Source organism: Dunckerocampus dactyliophorus, chromosome 3 (genome assembly GCF_027744805.1).
Source record: "Dunckerocampus dactyliophorus isolate RoL2022-P2 chromosome 3, RoL_Ddac_1.1, whole genome shotgun sequence".
In the NCBI taxonomy this organism is placed as follows: domain Eukaryota; kingdom Metazoa; phylum Chordata; class Actinopteri; order Syngnathiformes; family Syngnathidae; genus Dunckerocampus; species Dunckerocampus dactyliophorus.
The window spans coordinates 25,065,390-25,084,878 of NC_072821.1; the positions used below are offsets into that span (position 1 = coordinate 25,065,390).

The 19,489-nt window shown below is 42.4% G+C and overlaps 1 protein-coding gene across 4 annotated transcripts in view; it reads right to left on the bottom strand.

Annotated features, from left to right (window-relative positions):
* tspan4a (tetraspanin 4a) overlaps positions 1-19,489 on the bottom strand; it is a 219,993-nt gene that overhangs the window by 89,408 nt on the left and 111,096 nt on the right. For 3 of the 4 annotated variants that reach the window (XM_054771980.1, XM_054771981.1, XM_054771978.1), the window contains one exon: positions 3,578-3,769. The exons of the other annotated variant lie outside the window; for it this stretch is intronic. In XM_054771980.1, coding sequence (XP_054627955.1) covers positions 3,578-3,769 — 192 coding nt within the window. The remainder of the gene's footprint in view (positions 1-3,577; positions 3,770-19,489) is intronic. 4 annotated transcript variants of the gene reach the window in all.

The window sequence follows — 19,489 nt, forward strand, 5'->3', positions numbered from 1 at the left end:
CCCAGTCCAGAACTTGACTCTTATTTACAAAGGATACATTGAAAGGAGAAAAAAATGTTGAGTGAATGTCAAAATTTTGACAAAAACCCTCTCCCAAACCTTTAATTATCTGATTGTGGACTGTTGTGTTGCTGTGTGAGAGTGTGTAGTTGTAGTAACATCCTGCAATGCTAGGTTTGGCGGAACATACTTTTTGTGAAAAATGCTGCTGTCGTACTCGACAGACCTGTCATATAACTGTATGTAAAGTGATAAAGTTGAGCAAAAAAAAAAATGGTTTAAATTTTTTCCTCTGAAAAAAACAAACACAACAAATCTCATTCACCCTAAGCTGATAATATATACATGCAGGGGTGCCGCCAGAAATTCTGAGCCCCATGAAAAACTTGGGCCCCCTCCTTTTTTAATTTTTTTTAAAATAATTACCCATTTTTCTGTATTTTTTTTCTTTCCCCCCATATGACACTCCTGCATACATGTACCACTGTTAAATCCACAATTTCTACATCTTTCTGCTTCACTGGTAAAGTCTTTTCACCAAGCATAGAGATTTCGCACTTTGTTTGGCAGTCCTTAAACACACCGTAGTTGCTGTGAGACACAAAAGTGAAACGTATAACGATCTGTATCTATCTGCAAGTTATATGATTGTCGGAGTGAGGTGGAGGGGCCCCCACAACGGATACTGTATAAGTGCGGTTGTCACATTATTCATTGAGTCCGATTCATCTGTTCTATCGATTATCATGATCATTCATTAGTGGTGAGTACCTCTACATTTTATCATTTAAACTGGGTTAGTAAGTGTGTGAGAAATATTTAGGTTACATGTACTTGTACATTTAGCATGTTTGCTGGTAGGCGTGAAACGTAACTCCCATGAAAAGTGGGGATCTTCTGTAATCACTGTATTTTTATTATTGTGTGGTCTTCTAGTTCAGTGTTTCCCAATCGTTTTTGTCTTGTGTACCCCCGGAGCCTTTTTGTCATACCATGAGTACCCCCTCCCTCATACGTGTTGATAATTCTCCAAAAGTATGTAACACAACTGTTATGATTTTTGGCGTAGCTGCGCCGCAGGTTATTGTCTCCCTGGGGAAACTAGTTGTACGTTCCACTACTACATTCCATTTTATTGTCTGGCCTAAATATGAAATGACTGCGAATATTTACTTATCATCTTGGAAATTAAATATTTCACGTACCCTTTGCAATTTGCTTGCGTACCACTAGGGTTACACATCCCCCCGGTTGCGAGCCACTGTTCTAGTTGCTGATTTAATATACTGATTTCTGTTTGTATAGTAACAGGAACAGATGCAATCGATCTCTCAATGTGTTTTGGCTATTTTTTGGTGGTTTATAAGTTTATTTGTAAACTACGATGAGAGGGGAGTTGTGAAGACTTCATCATCATTCATTCCTATCTAATATCTCATTATATTGATGAACTGAGATGTCAGAATGCGTGACCAAGTCAGCTTCTTGACCAAAATACGTTCGGGAGCGATGGACAGTGGTCCCTCTCCACATCGTGGTTCGAATTTTGCGGCTTCACTCGATCCCGGTTTTTCATGCGTTTAACATGTCTTTGGGCCAAATAAACCTAATGATTTTCTGTTTTGCCACAAAAAACATGTACTAAAGTAAAACTGGAACTTAGGCTTATCACTGGTGATACATGTATAAATGTGGACTAATAATGGTACAGTATATATAATGCAGACCAATAAATGCCTGAAATCTGGGATTGTCCACTAGAGAGAAATCATGTCTTGGCTGACACGTCTCTTCAACATTGCACGGAAGTCGGGAACAGTACCCCTGGATTGGCAGACCGGGGAGGTGGTCCTTCTTTTCAAGAAGGGTGACCGGAAGGTGTGTTCCAACTATAGGGGGCTCACACTCAGCCTTCCTGGCAAAGTCTATTCCAGAGTGCTGAAGAGAAGCGTACGGTCGTTAGTTGAAACTCAGCCAGGAGGCTGTAATGTGGTTTTCAACCTAGTCACGGAACAGTGGACTGGCTCCACACCCTTGCAAGGGGTGGAGGGTAGATGGGAGTTTGCCCAACAGGTTTGCATGTGTTTTGTGAACATGGAAAAGGCATTGGACCCTGTGGGGGGTGCTCCTTGAGTACAGGATTGGTGGCACGCTACTAAGTGCCATTCGGTCCTTTTAAAACCGGAGCAGAAGCCTGTTTCGCATTGGCAGCAGTAAATTGAGCCTGTTCCCGGTGAACGTTGGTCTCTGTCAAGGCTGCCCTTTGTCATGAATTCTGTTCATAAGTTTTATGTACAAAATTTCTAGGCACAGCCAAGGCGTCAAGGGAGTCCAGTTTGGGGGCCTTAGGATCTCGTCTTTGCTATTTGCAGACAATGTGTTCCTGATGGCCTCAAAAGGCTGTGACCTTCAACGTTTACTGGGGAGGTATGCAGCTTTAGTGAGACGCTTCTGGGATGAGACCCAGCTCCTCCAAATCCGAGGCCATGGTTCTCAGTCGGAAAAGGGTGGATTGCACCCTCCGGGTTGGGAGTGAGGTTTTACCCCAGATGGAGGAGTTCTAGGGGCCTTGTTCACAAGTGAGGGAAGGTTGGAGCTTGTGGTCGACAGGCGGATCAGTGTAACGTCTGCAGACATGCGGTCGGTACTGGACAGTCGTGGTGAAGAGAGAGCTGAGCCGGAAGTCAAAGCTCTCAATTTACTGGTTGATCTATGTTGCCACCCTCGCCTATGGTCATGAGTTTTGGGTCGTGACCGAAAGAACAAGATACAAGTGGCCCAAATGAGTTGCCTCTGTAGGATGGCTGGACTCACCCTAAGAGATAGGGTGAGGACCTTGGTCATGCAGGAGGGGCTCAGAGTAGAGCTGCTGCTCCTTTACATCAGGAGGAGCCAGTTGAGGTGGTTTGGGCATCTAGTCCAGACACCTCCCTGTTGAGGTGTTCCAGGCATGCTCAGCCGGTAGGAGGTCCTGGGCAGACCTAGGACACGAAGGGATCTTGTCTCACAGCTGGCCTGGGAACACCTTTGTGCCCTCCCGGTGGAACTGGAAGAGATGGCCGGAGAAAGGGAAGTACGGCCTTCTCTACTGAGACTGCTGCTCCCGTGACCCGGGACATAAGAGGAAGAAAATGGATGGATGGAATAAAAACAGTAGTAACGCATGGCAGAAGCTATATTGTATAAATTTGGGCTACTCAAGAGATTTTAATTCTATTGCACTGTCAAAATAATGCATGTTGGGCACTGGGTGAGGCAACTGATATACTGTATACAGCCTGTGTACTTTCATTCTAGGCTCTTTCCTCAATCTTCCTCCAGCGGGTCCTGCATTGCAAGCTAAAATATTGCTCTTATTTTTTAACTTGATTTGAAAACATTTTAAATTGGGTGATCATTGGCTACTTGATAGTAATGCTATCCCAAGAACTGTGAAGAAAAGCTAAAGAGAAGCCTTTACAGGACTAAATGGGAAACATTGTAAAACAGACGACATACTGTATGATTGATATGATCAATTGAAACACCTTCTTATTGCATCACATCAGTGTGTCAAAAGTGGTGAAAAATAACTTACTGCCAGCAGAAGAGGACGGCTCTCTTTGACAGCCCCCACACATCCCAGACAGCCAATCACCATGATGATGGTCCCCAGTGCAATTAGCAGGTTGGCTGCCGACAAGGAGGGGATAGATGATGATAGGGTTGCAAAGTTGCCCTGGGTCACTGACAGCCACACCCCCACCCCCAGTATGCCGCATCCTCCCAACTGCAAAGGGAACACAAGAGGAATGTCAGTGGAACAACTAACACAATCCCACAGGGCGGTGATGCCTTTAAGTGCTTTGGAACAGAGTTAACAGTGACAGGTTAACAAGGTCCATCTTCTGTGGAGACCTTCATCCAGAAGGAAATCAAAAGTCTCAACAACTGCTCTTGGAGGCTGGCTCCAATTACAAAACACTAAAACACATCTGTTTTGCTGGTTTTGTACGTTGTGATTCATGAGGAAAATACTCGAATCTGGTGAAATTGTATGTGTTTAAAGTGTGATTTACTTTGCAGGCAATGTGATGAATACACATTGAATGGATTTAGACAGCCAGAAGCAAAAGTCAAGCCAATGAATGGACATGCACTGACACAACTTGTCTATTGTACAGTATATGAGGGCAGAAACATGAGGGTGATCCTGGAAGGCCCAGAGTCACTTTTCTCAGCATATCCGTTTATTTCTAATCAAGGCAATCAATTGTCAATTTCACATTCACCATCCTAGATTTATTTAACAGCTTGATCAATTGAAGCAAAGCAATGAAAATGAAATCTAAAAAAAACAGACCCTCTTAAGGATAGAGTCTTTCTCGGCGTAGCAGTATTCTGCAAAATGTAGAAATGTCTAACTTCTTCATGTGCTAGCCAACACATACAGTCCTTGCCACTCTTGTACAGGTGGAGGTCTTCTTTTAATCTTCCCTTTTGGCTTGTTTTTTATGGCAACACGTTCTGTCCTGGGTTTTAGTCCACTGGACATCCGTCCCCTCCATTTCCTGGCTGGTGCTTTATGCTGGCTCTTTACTTTAGTTAGAGGGAACTGCATGGCACAGAGGGTTGGGCATCGTTTGAATTTGAGTGATTCCGGTTCCGATTCCTCGTTTCGATTCTAGTTCCTAACGATTTTTCGATTCCGATTCTTTTCAGAGGTAGCGTCATAAAAGTTTGCATGGTTTAAATAAGGGCGCCAACTCAAGTTCTTAGATGAAATGTCTGAATGTCTTCAGGATTTTTAAAAATATATATGAACTTTTTATGAATTACTTCACTATGAATTTGTCACAAAGCTATTTTCAACCAGTATATAAATATCAAACCATTGAATTTGAACATAAATGTTCCATAAAAGTGTCTTTACATAAGAGTACACGTTCACAAATGATTTTTATTTTTCAAAACTACATGAAAAAACATTTCCACATATTCAGTTGTTTATGTGTTGGAGAGTATCTTATGATGCAGAGCAGACAAAGTGTAACTTAACCATGTTACTGAGTTCCTACTAACCCGCATGCAGGATATCAAACAAGTACGATGAATGGAGTAACACTTAACACAAGGTCTGGTCAACTTCCTGGCTAAAGCTAGCGTTAACGTCAGGCCATTTGTCTATGAAAAAATACACAGTCTTACGTTAGCCGGATATTTGAGTTGGCCACCGTATTCGCAGTATAAAGTTTAATTTGTTTGCCACTTCAATGTTGGTATGAGATCAACGTGATTTATTGTTTTACTATACCTGATGGGTTGGAAGAAGTCCGCTGTAGCGCATCTAAAATAGGGCACTCTGTACACCGTGTCATATGCGGCCATTTTTTTTGGTCAGCGTGCTGTTCGATCATCAATACTAGGAATCAAAATTTTTTAAAATGAACGATTCCGGGAGAATTGGAATGTTAGCCCCGGTTCCGGTTCATGGCTTATTAGTAATTAGTGCTTTACATGACAGCGGTGTCTCTAGTAATGATGGGTAACTCAATTCCTTTTTTTGACTCCAGTTTTTATGAGTGACTCACTGAAGTGAATTGGGTACTCGGGGTCACTCTTGAGTCACTCATCACCATGTGCACGCGCAGAAACTAGGGTTGTCCCGATACGACTTGTTCACTTCTGATACGATATCGATAATGCAGCCTTGAATATCAGCCGATACTGATATCGAGCCATACTGTCATCCTTTGCAATATCGCAGTTCGACTATTGCTCCCTCGCTTTATTGTTTTTTTTCAGAAATGAATGAATGATCGCTGTTTCGTGGTAGACTATTGTCTATTATTAGTTAAAACATATTGAAAGACAATGGTATATGCAGTAGTCTGGCCTCTAGGCATCAGCAATTGATGAGACATGACCTTGGATTACATCACCGTTACATTGCATATAGACTGGCTGCTGAGCCAGCCAAACCAAGCCGACATGCTATGGCTCAGACGGACATACCATGGCTGAGATCCGAGTAAAAAAAAAGGTTTGCTTCTCATTCTGTGTGGTAGTGGTAAGTTTTTGTCTTCTTACTTTGTCTTTCTTCTCCACTCTGTTTGAAACCCTTTTATAAGCTTAGAAGAAATAAATTGTAGGCTAACTTGTTAGCTCACTAGCTCCGTCTCGAGTACCTGCAGAATAAAAACTGTGCACTCTGGTGCAAACAATGAATATTATGAGTATAATGGTGTCTATGCAGGTGTTATTTCAGGGCTCTAATGTTAAAAACCATATATACAAAGTCATTTTTATATGCTCTAACTACAAATATATTGCATTAATTAACATTGAATCCTATATCAAGAAAATGTATTTATTGCGGTCCGATCTGGACCCAATTAACCGCTATAAACGAGAGACGACTGTACTTTTATTACTTGTTTTGTAGTGTTGAATGTTCGAGAAGGGCCCAATCAAAGTGATATTTCTAAAAAAAAACCCATTAGTCAGCAACAGTAAGAATGACAAAAATTGGAGATTTCAGAGAGTTTAGATGCAGGCGAATATAATCTCATACTCATTTTTAGTTTGTTATCAGACCGATATCCAATCGCAATATCAGACTGGGACACCCCTTATAGAAATTCAGACACGCGCAACAAGTTCTTCCCCCCAAGAACAGACACTCCCACATGCGGCAATCGAGCTGTAGATGCTCGGCCAGCACTTGTGAGTCAGTCTTCATCAAGTAGGCAGTGCAACTCCAGTCTTCGTCGAGCTCCTAGGCAAAATTTTTGCGTACATATTCGACATACAGTAATCCCTCATTTATCGTGGTTAATTGGTTCCAGACTTGACCATGATAAGTGAATTTCCACGAAGTAGGATTCCTTCCTTATAAATGGAATATTTTCAAAATGAAGGCATAGAAAACCTGTTTACGATCTTCTAAATAATTGTTTTTTTTTTAACATTCTTAGAGCCATCTACACATAAAATAACACCCATACTGTCACCTTTACATTCGTATTACCCAATATAGTAAATATAATTAAAGAAAATTAAAATTTAACTTTGGAGTGGAGCAGAATGGATGGCAGACAGCAAGTGATGTCGGGTCAGAGTCAAGTTTTAGCTTGTTGTGGGCTATGGACGCAACAGTAACCCATGTTATTATTATTATTATGCTATTATTATTGTGCCTGTTGTGAGATAATTTAAACCTGCAATAAAAGACGGTTGTCTGGTGATTCGGTGGAGGTCTCACCAAACAATGATTGACATCTAGTGACCAATGTAGAATACTATGTTCACAAGTTGTGGTCTTAATGGCTTATACTGTATTTGTATTTTTGTGCATTTTGTCATTACTATGCTTGAAAATGCTTAATTTGGGCAAAAAATATGTACAATTTGCATAAATATTAGGGATGCTCTGATAGATCAGCCACCGATCAATATCGGATGATTTCCGTGAAAAAGCATTGTATTGTCATTTGCCAATACTGGCTTTAAACACCGATTCCCTTCGCCGATCAGCTCCACCGGCATCATTTAACCAAGAAACACTCTAATCCAGGCGTACGCTAACCAAGGCTCCACTGTATTGAAAACTAAATGGAGTCGTGAGGGGCAAGCATGTGAAGACTGATCAAATCACCTCTCAGAGTCCAGAGTGTATCATTGTTTAACCTGTTTGTGTGCTTATTAGCCACGCTGCTCGTGCCTTTAGAGGCACACACATGATGGTGAAGGAGTTGCATGTTTATGAGGCACATCGGTTACGAGTTCAGACGCATCTACAGGAAACACACACCGGTACCATTTGCAAAAACTCCCAGAGGCAGTAAGATTTACATAGCTAAATACAAGATTACTGCTTTTTTTAACACACACTGTTATTTAATGAGTTCTTTCACTGGAAGTAGGGCAAAGCAAAAATTAAAGGCGCTGGTGTGGTTGAAGCGGGTTTTGTTCACAATCCGCCACAGCTGGCCGATTTCAGCAGATAGCAAATGAAGGGTCTTGGGGTTAGTGTGACTCACAACAGAGACTTATTACACCCCAGAGTGTGTCCTCTAATGAAGATTGGCCGCCAAGAGATGGGTGAAGGATGAAAGGGAATGCTGGGAACCGACGACAGTGAACATTTTGAGGTCATCAGAGGAGAAGATATAACAACATGGCTGTTATTCATATTCTGCAAACGTGCATGTTCATCCAAGTCAAATATGGGTCCATATCAGATTTACAACCAGGCATCTTATATTTACATATCTATCTACATAGGCATACTGTATATCTAGCACAGCACCCAACCCAAGTCATCTCTCAAGGTGACTGACACGGAATGTGACTGTGCTGGCTTCATCAATCTGTTTGACTGAAGGCTTTTAGCTGTTTGGACTAAATGTACACGCGACTCTGTGGTGTAATTACTTATACATGGCAGGACAGTGATGGAAAGACTTTCAGCAGTAGAGGCGAGATTCCCAGTCCATCAGACCACGATGGTGATGGAAGTATCTCATTAATTTCTTCATCTTCTTTCTATGAAGTCCAACTGACTTGCTGAGAATGACAATACAGCAAGATCACTCCCATTTATGTAACTTTTGCCTCCATACGATATCACTGAGTAGGTTTCATCTTTTATTAAGTGATTTAATTTCCTCTCTGTGTATAACAGTTAAATAATGCATGGACTCAAAGAGATCTGAGGGATGTAAAGTCATAGAGGAGAAGGACATGTTCTTAGTTCAGAAACCAGCATTGAAGCTGGAAAATATTCAATTGACCCGATCAAGGTGCATTATGAAATGTTATGTGAATGTACAGTATTGGAGCGTTTTTGCAATATCACCATCAACTCCATCAGTCTGATTCCAAATGTTTATCACACAGTATGCTGTTTAATGCTTGCAAAAACAAAGTACAATAAATGAGGTTACCGGCCAACCAGTGGTTGCCAACCTTTTTTTAGCCAAGTACTTCTAATAGAGAAAAACATGATTTAAAACACAGCGCGCCATAGCATCACTATCTTATCACAATCCAAAACTAGACTAGCAACAAATCTAGTGAATAGACTTTTGCAGACTACAACGGAGAGGCTCTGAAAAGGCTGATGTGTCTCCTGGGATTTACGGCTTAGCCGGCAAAGGTATAGATGAGTGTTCAAGTTAAAGAACACAACAGTTTGTCTTCTATTTGGTAGCCTGATTAAGCTGTGGCAGTGTCGAAGAAAATTATATCTAGCTTTCACTATTTCTTCTCATAGCACATAACTCTAGTGCGTTAGCACATAACTTAATGCTTGGCGAAAAATCAATAAAACAAAAACGAACGTAAAAATTGTGGGTTTTCTAACAAGAATTCTGACATGAAAGCAAAATGTGCCAATCAATGACGTACATGACTGCTGTCCAAGCACCACACCCAGGGTAAATCTACTGTAAATTACAGTGAAAATTAAACACTTCAAAGGCCTTTAAACGATGGTTTGTTTTTCTTGGGAAAAATCTAATATACTGTATGTATAAAGACTGTGCCATAAGCATGTGGTGGCTTTTGAGATCATTTCCACCACTGTAAATAAACATTGTTCTACTCTTGAACTATACTGTTGTGAAAAAGAATACCCTTACAGTGTTCCCTCGCTCAATCGTGGTTCACCTTTCGCTAATTCGCTGTTTCCCGGAATTTTATTGTGCTTTTTTTTTTTTTTTTTTTTTACAGCGTATGAACGCTGTCCCAGGCCGAGCCTGGCCCTTTAAGAAGGATTGCATTGTGGGAAGTTGAGTGTCTTTCTCTTTCCACTCTCGTCTGTCTGTACCGCCCATTGTCTTCTGTGTCCTGATTGGCTGCAGACCATTGTCAATCAATCTCCCGTGGCATCGCAAGCTCGCTTGCTTGCTTGCAGTCTTTGTATGTTTGCAGGTTTCTGCCCGACAAAATGTTCTGTGCACAAAAGGCAGAGGAGGATGCAAAAGGTTGGACTTCTGGACATGCTTAAGGAATGTAGAAGTTACACGGCTGCGCGGTGCCATTACGGAATACTGTAAATGAATCTTCAGTTTGAAGGAGGAGGACTGCAACAGGAGATGTAATGCAGAAATATGTTTTAACTAGAATACAAAAATGCTACAGAACAGCGGAACGGCGCCTGGACGAAAAGGCACGGTCACAGGAGTAAAATATGCATGAGTCATTTAATAATTTTTGTGTCTTCTGTCGTAGGTTGATCATTAAAATTCAAATTAAGTTTTGAACTGTTTTGAGAGTGTTTAAATAAAAGAGAAACGTGAGAAAATGTTCATGCCTGTCTGAGAAAAGTATATAAAGTGTATTGTGAGGGGTTTTAAAATCAGTGCCAGTAAGTCAATACCTGCATGTTCTGTTGTTAAATTAGGGTTTGAATACATGATAATGTGGCACATTGCTTATGACACACATCTGTACATCCGACAATCTTCTTCCTAAGGATGAAGGGCCAAAATGCATTAAAAAACATTAAGAAAATATCCATTAATCATGTGGACACAGCTTTGCTGTACCAAAGTCTTCTTGTATTTTTACTTTGACCAAATTTTTCAGACTGAAGGTATATTTTAATATTTTATAAGACAACCTATCCAACCTTGCCCAACCATGTGTCTATTTCACAAGTCAAAGTTTCCTATCTGCACAACAAAATTATGCAGCATAATGCTTCCATTACGGACAAACAACTCTAGTGGTGATCCAAAATTCAGCATGGCCTCAATCACGGAGCAAAATGGAGCTAAATGGAAATGCAGCCCGTTGTGCTTCCAGACGTGAGTCAGAGGGTCAGAGCAATCATGACTCTGTGTGATGGAACTCCTGGCATGACATACCAGAATATGTTATTTAAATCTGTAATATTATGATGCCTTTCATGACAGAGGAAAGATAACAGCCATTTTCCTGACTGATGTTTTCGCTGTGAGCTAAAAAGAAAAAATAACTTTTCATCAAAATGCATTATGTTTATTTTGAAATAGTAATAATAGATATAGTGTCATAGCACATCATCTCAAACCAGATTAGAGTGACAATAGATCACAAAACGCAGACAAAAGATGTAAGGCCATAAAAGGTTTTAATCCGGCTCACTGGACATTTTTTTTTTATTTTTTTACATTTAAAGGGATAGTTTGGATTCTATGACATGACGTTGTATGACATCCACATCAGCAGTGCAGTACATCAACAGTGACTTACACCCCACTTGGTCCCGTGAGCCCAGTTCTGGTCAAATTTAGGTGATAGGAACATAGTTCCGGTTAGTTGCTGGGCTACTTAAGTAAAGAGTTTAGCTTCTCAAAACAATATGCGTTCGAAAGAGTAATACATTTGCATCATAAAAATGCCTCCTCAAAAAAAATCAGCCCTCACAAATCCATCCAGCCATCCATTTTCTATACCGCATGCTGGAGCCTATCCCAGCTGACTTCGGGCGACAGGCGGGGTACACCCTGGACTGGTCGCCAGCCAATCGCAGGGCTCATATAGACAAACAACCATTCACACTCACATTCATACCTATGGACAATTTTGAGTCGCCAACTAACCTAACATGCATGTTTTTGGAATGTGGGAGGAAACCGGAGTACCCTGAGAAAACCCACGCACACACGGGGAGAACATGCAAACTCCACACAGAAATGCCCAAGGGAGAATAGAACCCAGGTCTTCCCAATCTCCAGACTGTTACTGTGTTGGCCAACATGCTAACCACTAGACCATGTCTTATTCCATAAAAAAAAGAAAAAAATTAAAATTCAATTCTGTTTTTTGAGGTGGATTGTCCTAACATTTTTAGAATGCCATAACGCAAAGCAACCTGCAGGTGTCTAAAGTGCTCCTTAAAAAAGGGACCCGGGCACATACAGCAGATTGTATAAGACTTTTTCAGGTAAAACATGCTAAATACTGTAATTGCAGTTGCAAAATGTTTTAACCCAATGTGGCCCACGAGTCTAAAGTTTTCCCACCCCTGATTTAATGTATTGTTCTCCGTTGTCGTTGATACATGGTGCATACACACACATGTAAGAAAATGCCTGCTAATCTTAAACCGTATGGGAGGTAAATGTATAAAATGCTTAACCCTTTGGTGTCCAGGGTAGTTTTTAACATTTTTACACACGTTTTTACATACATTTTTACGTACTAGGTTGGTTTGCTATTTTTCAATACAACACAATACAATGTGTGACTGTACAATTAGTTTTTCTGAACATAGTCTATTCAAACATTGGGCCTCAAATCACCCAAATGACTCTCTTTGAGTAAGAAAAATGTATATATTTTTTTTGTAGTGTATAAATGTCACGTAATGAACCCTTCTACTAACAAAAATTCATGTATAAATTTAGCAAAACGTTGTCAGATCATTATTTTAATATTTGTTCACCTTCAAGGCCAGCCGAGGCCTCAGGCTGTTACATTTTACCAACCATTTACACAACAAATAATGCAGGTGTGTCAAACCCGTGCCATGGAGGGCCAAGACACTGCAGGTTTTCTTTCCAAAGCTGGTGATTTTAATGATCAACATCTCCTTCAATTTGAGGGAAAGAGCTCATCAATTAAATCACCTGCTGGAGAAACTGGCTGGAGAGAAAACCTGCAGTGTCTTGGCCCTCCATGGCACGAGTTTGACACGTGAAATAATGTGTCCCATAAAAATAATGTTTTTGGCCACCTCAATAACGTCGGTGGTCATGCAGACGGAAAAGTCAGGCCTGAGTTGACCTTTCTGAGCCATGATGTGCATCTTTACATCACTTGATGAGAGTGTTGGCTCACCTTTTTCCCGTCTACAACCAAACGGCTGTTCATGGTTTCATTGTTTGATGACAAACTTTTTTCCACCCATAGGAAAGCAGTGTCACGTTTCATTGCCTGTTGACTTTCGCTTTGAAAGCTTTTGTGGAAAGCGCTCACTAATGCAGTAGCGTACAAGTAGCGTGACGACACAATGACAAAATCATGGTGAAGATCAGTATTTCCAACCCCCGGGTCACGGCCCGGTCATTTGCTACCGGGCCGCACACAAAGAAAAGATCATTTCCATTATTTAAAAAAAAAAAAAATCATCATTTTTTAGTCTTAATGATGTTTTATTTTGAAAAGTGGCCGGATTGTCTCTGTTACATCCGTCTCACTTGACGCATGTCCATTGTGTGTGTGCTAACTTTATCTCATGCTGCACAGATAGACTACTACTGTATTTTTACCATTTTTCTTTTACCTCATATTTGGTCTCAAATGCTGATACTACAAGTATGTGGGAATGCATAAAGGTAAGTTTGGATGACTTATTGAGTGCTAATGTGCACATTTGTCAAGTTAATTCATGCTAGCACACTGCCTTTTACCACACACGTCAAACAGCGATGTAATAATCTCTGTCGCTTGAACTGGTGGATGGTGGGTCGGCATTCATTTTGTGCTTTTAAGTTGATGTTGTTCATGTCTTAGTTTTACACAATACATAAGAAATAAGATTAACAGACATTAAATTAGATCACTCAAATTGATTTACGTGAGGAAAATCTTACTATGGAGTCACAAGAAAGATAAACATGGGCCTTTTCAGCGTTCCATTGTGAAGTCCATTTACTTTCAGTTCCTGCCGTGTCTGTTTGGGTTTTAGATGTTTCCTATTTTGCATAAACATGTGGTTTAGGAAAGACATCAGTGCAGCAATAGAGTGCCAAAACATACTTCACGACAACCAAAGCATATTCATTTTCTCCAGCAATACGCTGGTTATATACGTGTTGGCCCTCTGCTTGAATAATTCATCGTACGTGTATCTGCAATGCCAAGAAAATCTTTCTCATCTGTGGCCTTAATTTTCTTTTCTAGGTTCACATCCTTCAGATGGTACACACACACTTATTACATTTTGTTGTAACTTTCATCTAATAACATTTTTGGTGATCATCCAGTTTCCTAAGTGAGATCTTCAGCTGAAAAATCCTTGAAAAATTATTGCAGGTTTTGTCAGTCATGTTTTTTTTTGTTTTTTACTATTAACTCTTCAGAACATGTTGCGGCACTTTCTTTTTTTCTTTTTTACGTCAAAAAACATTTTTCTACCGCCACAAAGAATGAGTCATTTCTATCTCATTGTTCATGTTTTAAGGGAGCGGAATTATGCAAAGGATACAAAAAAAACACATTTTGGTACAGATCGTTATTATTAGTAGCAGCAGTATTTACTTTTGTTAACATTGTAAGATAATGATTTGATTTATTGTAAGTGAATGTTGCATGGAACCGTAATAGAATGAGAGAAAAAATAATTATAATGAGAGCAGAAATGATCTTCAGTAAAGGCGTCAGATGGTCGCATGCAGTGGAACTCCTACTTCTCTGTGAATCCAAGCCAATCCCCCTTATTTATATATCACATTTTATGAACACTGTTTCCAAAGTGCTGCACAGACTAATAAAGCCATAAATAATAAGAAGTAGAAGTACAAATCAAATAAAAACAAAGACATTCAAAACGTTAAAATATTTCAAACAAGAATTAAAAATGAAAACGAAAAAGAAAAAGAAAATAACATGTAGAGAAGAACAGGGGATACAATTTACACAAAATATCTCTACAGCGATGGCGGCTGTGCTGGATTTGGCAGCTTTGAATGGACAAACCATTAATCCATAGGCTGCATGGCACACAATAATGCATAAGTGGCACAGTATTATTATGTATTGTATGCCATGTATCCTCATGTCCTCATGTATATAGACGAGATTTAAAACATTTTCTGGTGTTGAAGGGATTTGAAGGATTGAAACAAAAATGTACTTTCAAAAATGATCTTAAGTGGGATTTCAGGAGCTTTTAAAATGATATTGTCTCCCAGTGGGGCACTATGTTGAGTTTTTTAAAAATAAAATACTCAAGTATACAGCGTAAATCTGTATTCTTCTTCTCTTGGTCAAAACACTCAGATTCTGCAGCCTGCTCCTCCATCTGTCGCGGTTGGTAAGGGGTCGAGGATCAACTCCAGCTTCCCAACCCGCCCCCCGTCACCGCTAAGAGCTACATAGAGACACAACCCCTTCTACCTGTTACGCGCTAATGGTTACCAGCAAACAGGAAAGACACATTGGATGTAATTGCATGAATATTGGAGAATCCAGTGTTAAAATGTGCTTTGTTCACGAAACACATGTCCATGAAGTGGCAAGAGCAGATGAGCAATGACTGTGGTAGGTCTTTCTCTCCCCAAAAATGAAAATTCTTCCCATTGCTGCCTTACTCCGGTTTAGATTTGTCACGCTCTACGGTGACATATCTTTGGTTTTCATAAGGTTCATTTCTAGATCCAGTTACTGCTGTTCTTTCTGTGTCATTCAGGTGCTGTCCCTCCTGAGATGGGCGGAGCTGCCTGATAAGCACATCTTATCTATTATGTATCTTATTATCCCAGCTACTTAATCCCTGTGGCTGCGTCTGGAAGGCGTGGGATTATTCCGTGTGTTGGACCTTTTCCGCTACACCCTATGTCTTCCTAGACAGTGTTTTGTGCCTTTTTAACTTTCCGCCTGCTCATCTGGCAACCCGCTTGTATCTCAGGTATATTTTTGTTTCTTACCTGTTTTACTCCTTTTATCGCCGTGCCCCCGGACTCTAGTTGGCACCGTTGTTTTTTTTTCCTTTTACTTCAGTGCCTTGTGTAAGAATAAAGACCTTTTTCTTGCCTGGAGTTGTCTTGCTGCTGCATCTTGGGATCCTACACCAGACTCCTCACACCAGCCGTGACAGAATAATCCCACCAGAGTCATGGATCCCGCAGAGCATGAGCAACTGCAGTTCGCTCTCAAAGCCCGGGGTCAGATGCTAAGTCGCCACGACCAGACCCTGGAGGACTTAGCTACCCTCGTCCGGGAGATACATGCCCGCATGGCAAGCTCCTCTGTCACCGCAGTGCCGGAGGCGTCTTCACCGTTGGCGTCTGGTCCTCTGACGCTCATACCACCCAGCCCGTTACCACGTGAGCCCAACTTCCCTCACCCCTCAAGGTATGAGGGGGACTTTGGTGGGTGCAGACTTTTCCTTCACCACTGTTTGCTGATTTTCAACCAGCAGCCTCAGACCTATGCCTCCGACTCAGCTAAGGTGGCTTATATAATTGGCTTGTTCACGGTTCGCGCCGCCAAATGGGCTATGGTTGTTTGGGAAAGCAAGCCGGAACTCCGCACCAGTTTGCAAGCATTCATGGAGGAGATGAGGAGCGTTTTCGACCATCCAGTGCGGGAACGAGAGGCCGGCTCTTGGCTCTCCGCCAGGGCTCGAGTTCAGTAGCGGAGCATTCCATCACGTTCCGCATCCTGGCAGTGGAGAGTGGTTGGAACGAAAAAGCCCTCCGCTGTGTGTTTTTGGCCAGTCTCAGCGCCCGCATACAGGACGAGCTGGCTGCCCGCGACGAGAAGAGGACGCTCGAGGAACTCATCGCTCTCTCTATCCGGCTGGATAACCGCCTGCGGGAGCGGGTCCGACAGCGGGGCGGGGCCCCTCCCCACACGGCCGACCAGTCATCGCTTTGTCGCCTGGATCTTCCTCCTCACCTGCCGCCTCCTCCTTTATGGTCTGGAGCCAGCCGGTTGTCGGCCACCGACAGGAGGCGTCGCGTTCTCCTGCGTTTGTGTCTCTACTGTGGAGCAGCAGACCACGCTATCACCCGCTGTCCAAGTCGTCCTCGGCCACGGCGATCGGCGGCCTCCACGAGCGCTCCAGCGGAGAGAGGATCTTCACCTCCTCCTCCCCCCTCCAGTTCCTCCGTGGGGTGTCTCCAAGCGGAAGGTACGCTGTCTTGGCAGGGGAGGGAGGGGACAGATTGATGGACAAATTTTCAAAACGTACCCATTTTGTCCCTCTATGCAGACTCCCCTCTTCGCTGGAATCAGCCAAACTCCTGGTCCAGCACGTTGTGCGACTCCATGGAATACCCTTTGACGTGGTATCGGACAGGGGTCCCCAGTTCGCCTCAGCCACCTGGAGGTCCTTCTGCAAGTCGTTGGGGGCCTCTGTCAGCCTTTCCTCGGGCTACCATCCTCAAACCAATGGCCAGACGGAGCGGGCTAACCAGGACCTGGAATCTGCCTTACGGTGCGTGTGCCACCAGCACCCCACATCCTGGGCTCGTGACCTTCCCTGGGTGGAGTACGCCCATAACACCCTAGTGTGCTCCTCCGCTGGTCTCTCCCCATTTCATGTAGTCAACGGTTTTCAGCCTCCACTATTCCCATCCCAGGAGGCAAAATCTTCGGTGTCATCTGTGACCGGTTTTCTTCGCCAGGTCCACCGGGTCTGGCACGGCACACAGGCGGCCCTTTCACGCACTGCGAAGCGGAATCAGAGGATTGCTGATCGTTATCGCAAGCCGGCACCGGATTATCAACACGGGCAGAGGGTGTGGTTGTCGTCCCGGGACCTGCCCCTAGCTGTGGAGTCCAAAAAACTGGCTCCCAGGTTTGTCGGACCATAGGAAGTGGATCGCAAGGTGGGTCCAATGGCCGTCAGACTCAAGATTCCTCCCTCCCTCAAGACGCATCCGGTATTCCATGTGTCCCGCCTGAAGCCCGTCGCCAAGAGTGACCTGAGTCCGCCACCAGTGCTTCCTCCCCCTCATCGCTTGATCGATGGTCATCGCGACACAATTCTTACATCCGAAAGAAAACACTTTCCAGCTGCCATTTTAAAGACAAATGCAACAAACGGTACTGAGCAGCAGTCGTCGAATGCCGCAAGGGAAGCGGCGAGTTGTCACACATGGACTTTCACAAATTTACACATGAGAAAATTTGCAAGATCGTGTAGTTCTTGTACCCGACACAAGATTCCGGAGTGGCATCGAATTTAAACTCGGGATTTTCACACTCCACTTGACAGTTTGGACTCTTAAGTGTTATTTTCCTCATTTCCTGTTCTGTGCTGTTCTTATTTTGGTATGCCTACGTCCTGTTTTGCACCTTAGGCAGCAACCTTACTTTACGTTTCGAACGCTATGAGCGCAGCTGCCGCTGATTGGCGAGCTGACTACTTAGTTCAGCTGGACTCTCTGGAATTCGGTTGTTCATTATATGTACTCTATTTTCCATAGTAAAGGTCAAATTTTTTTGCTGGCTGGTCCTGTGACTTAGTCAGGTGTGACTTATACAGTGGTGTGAAAAAGGTTTTTTTTTGTATGTTTGTCACACTTAAATGTTTCAGATTATCTAACAAATTAAAGTATTAGTCAATGACAACAGAACTGAACACAAAATGCAGTTTTTAAATGAAACTTTTTATGATTAAAGGGAGAAAAAAAATCCGAACCTACATGGCCGTGTGTGAAACAGTGATTTCCCCCCCATTAAAACATAACTAAACTGAGATTAATTGAGATCTATTAGTCTGGAAAATGCAAAGCCATTTCTACAGCTTTAGGACTCCAGCGAACCACATTGAGAGCCTTTATCCACAAATGGCGAAAACATGGAGCAGTGGTGAACCTTCCCAGGAGTGGCCGGCCAACCAAAATGACCCCAAGAGCGCAGCGATGACTCATCCAAGAGATCACAAAAACCCCACAATAACATCCAAAGAACTGCAGGCCTCACTTGCCTCAGTTAAGGTGAGTGTTCATGACTCCACCATTAGAAAGACAAAAACAGTGTCCAAGACGAAAAACCACTGCTAAACAAAAAGAACATTAAGGCTTATCTCAATTTTGCCAGAAAACATCTTGATGATCCCCAAGACCTTTGGGGAAAAAAACTCTGTGGTCTGACGAGACAAAAGTGGAACTTTTTGGAAGGTGTGTGTCCCATTACATCTGGCGTAAAAGTAACACCGCATTTCAGAGAAAGATCATACCAATAGTAAAATATGGTGGTGGTAGTGTGATGTGTCTGGGGCTGTTTTGCTGCTTCAGGACCTGGAAGACTTGCTGTAAGAAATGAAACCATGGATTCCGCTGTCTACCCAAAAATCCTGAAGGTGAATGTCCGGCCATCTGTTTGTGACCTCCAGCCAAAACCAACATGGGTTCTGCAGCAGGATAATGATCCAAAACACACCAGCAAGTCCACCTCTGAATGGATGAAGAAAAACAAAATGGAGACTTTGGAGTGGCCTAGTCAAAGTCCTGACCTGAATCGTATTGAGATGCTGTGGCATAACCCTAAAAAGGCTTGAAAACCCTCCAATGTGGCTGAATTACAACAATTCTGCAAAGATGAGTGGGCCAAAATTCCTCCACAGCACTGTAAGAGACTCATTGCAAGTTCTTGCAAACGCTTGATTGCAGTTGTTGCTGCTAAAGGTGGCCCAACCAGTTATTAGGTTTAGGGGGAAATCACTTTTTCACACAGGGCCATGTAGGTTTGGATTTTTTTTCTCCCTTAAAAATAAAAAGTTTCATTTAAAAACTGCATTTTGTGTTCCGTTGTATTTTCACTTTTTCACACCACTGTAAAACTA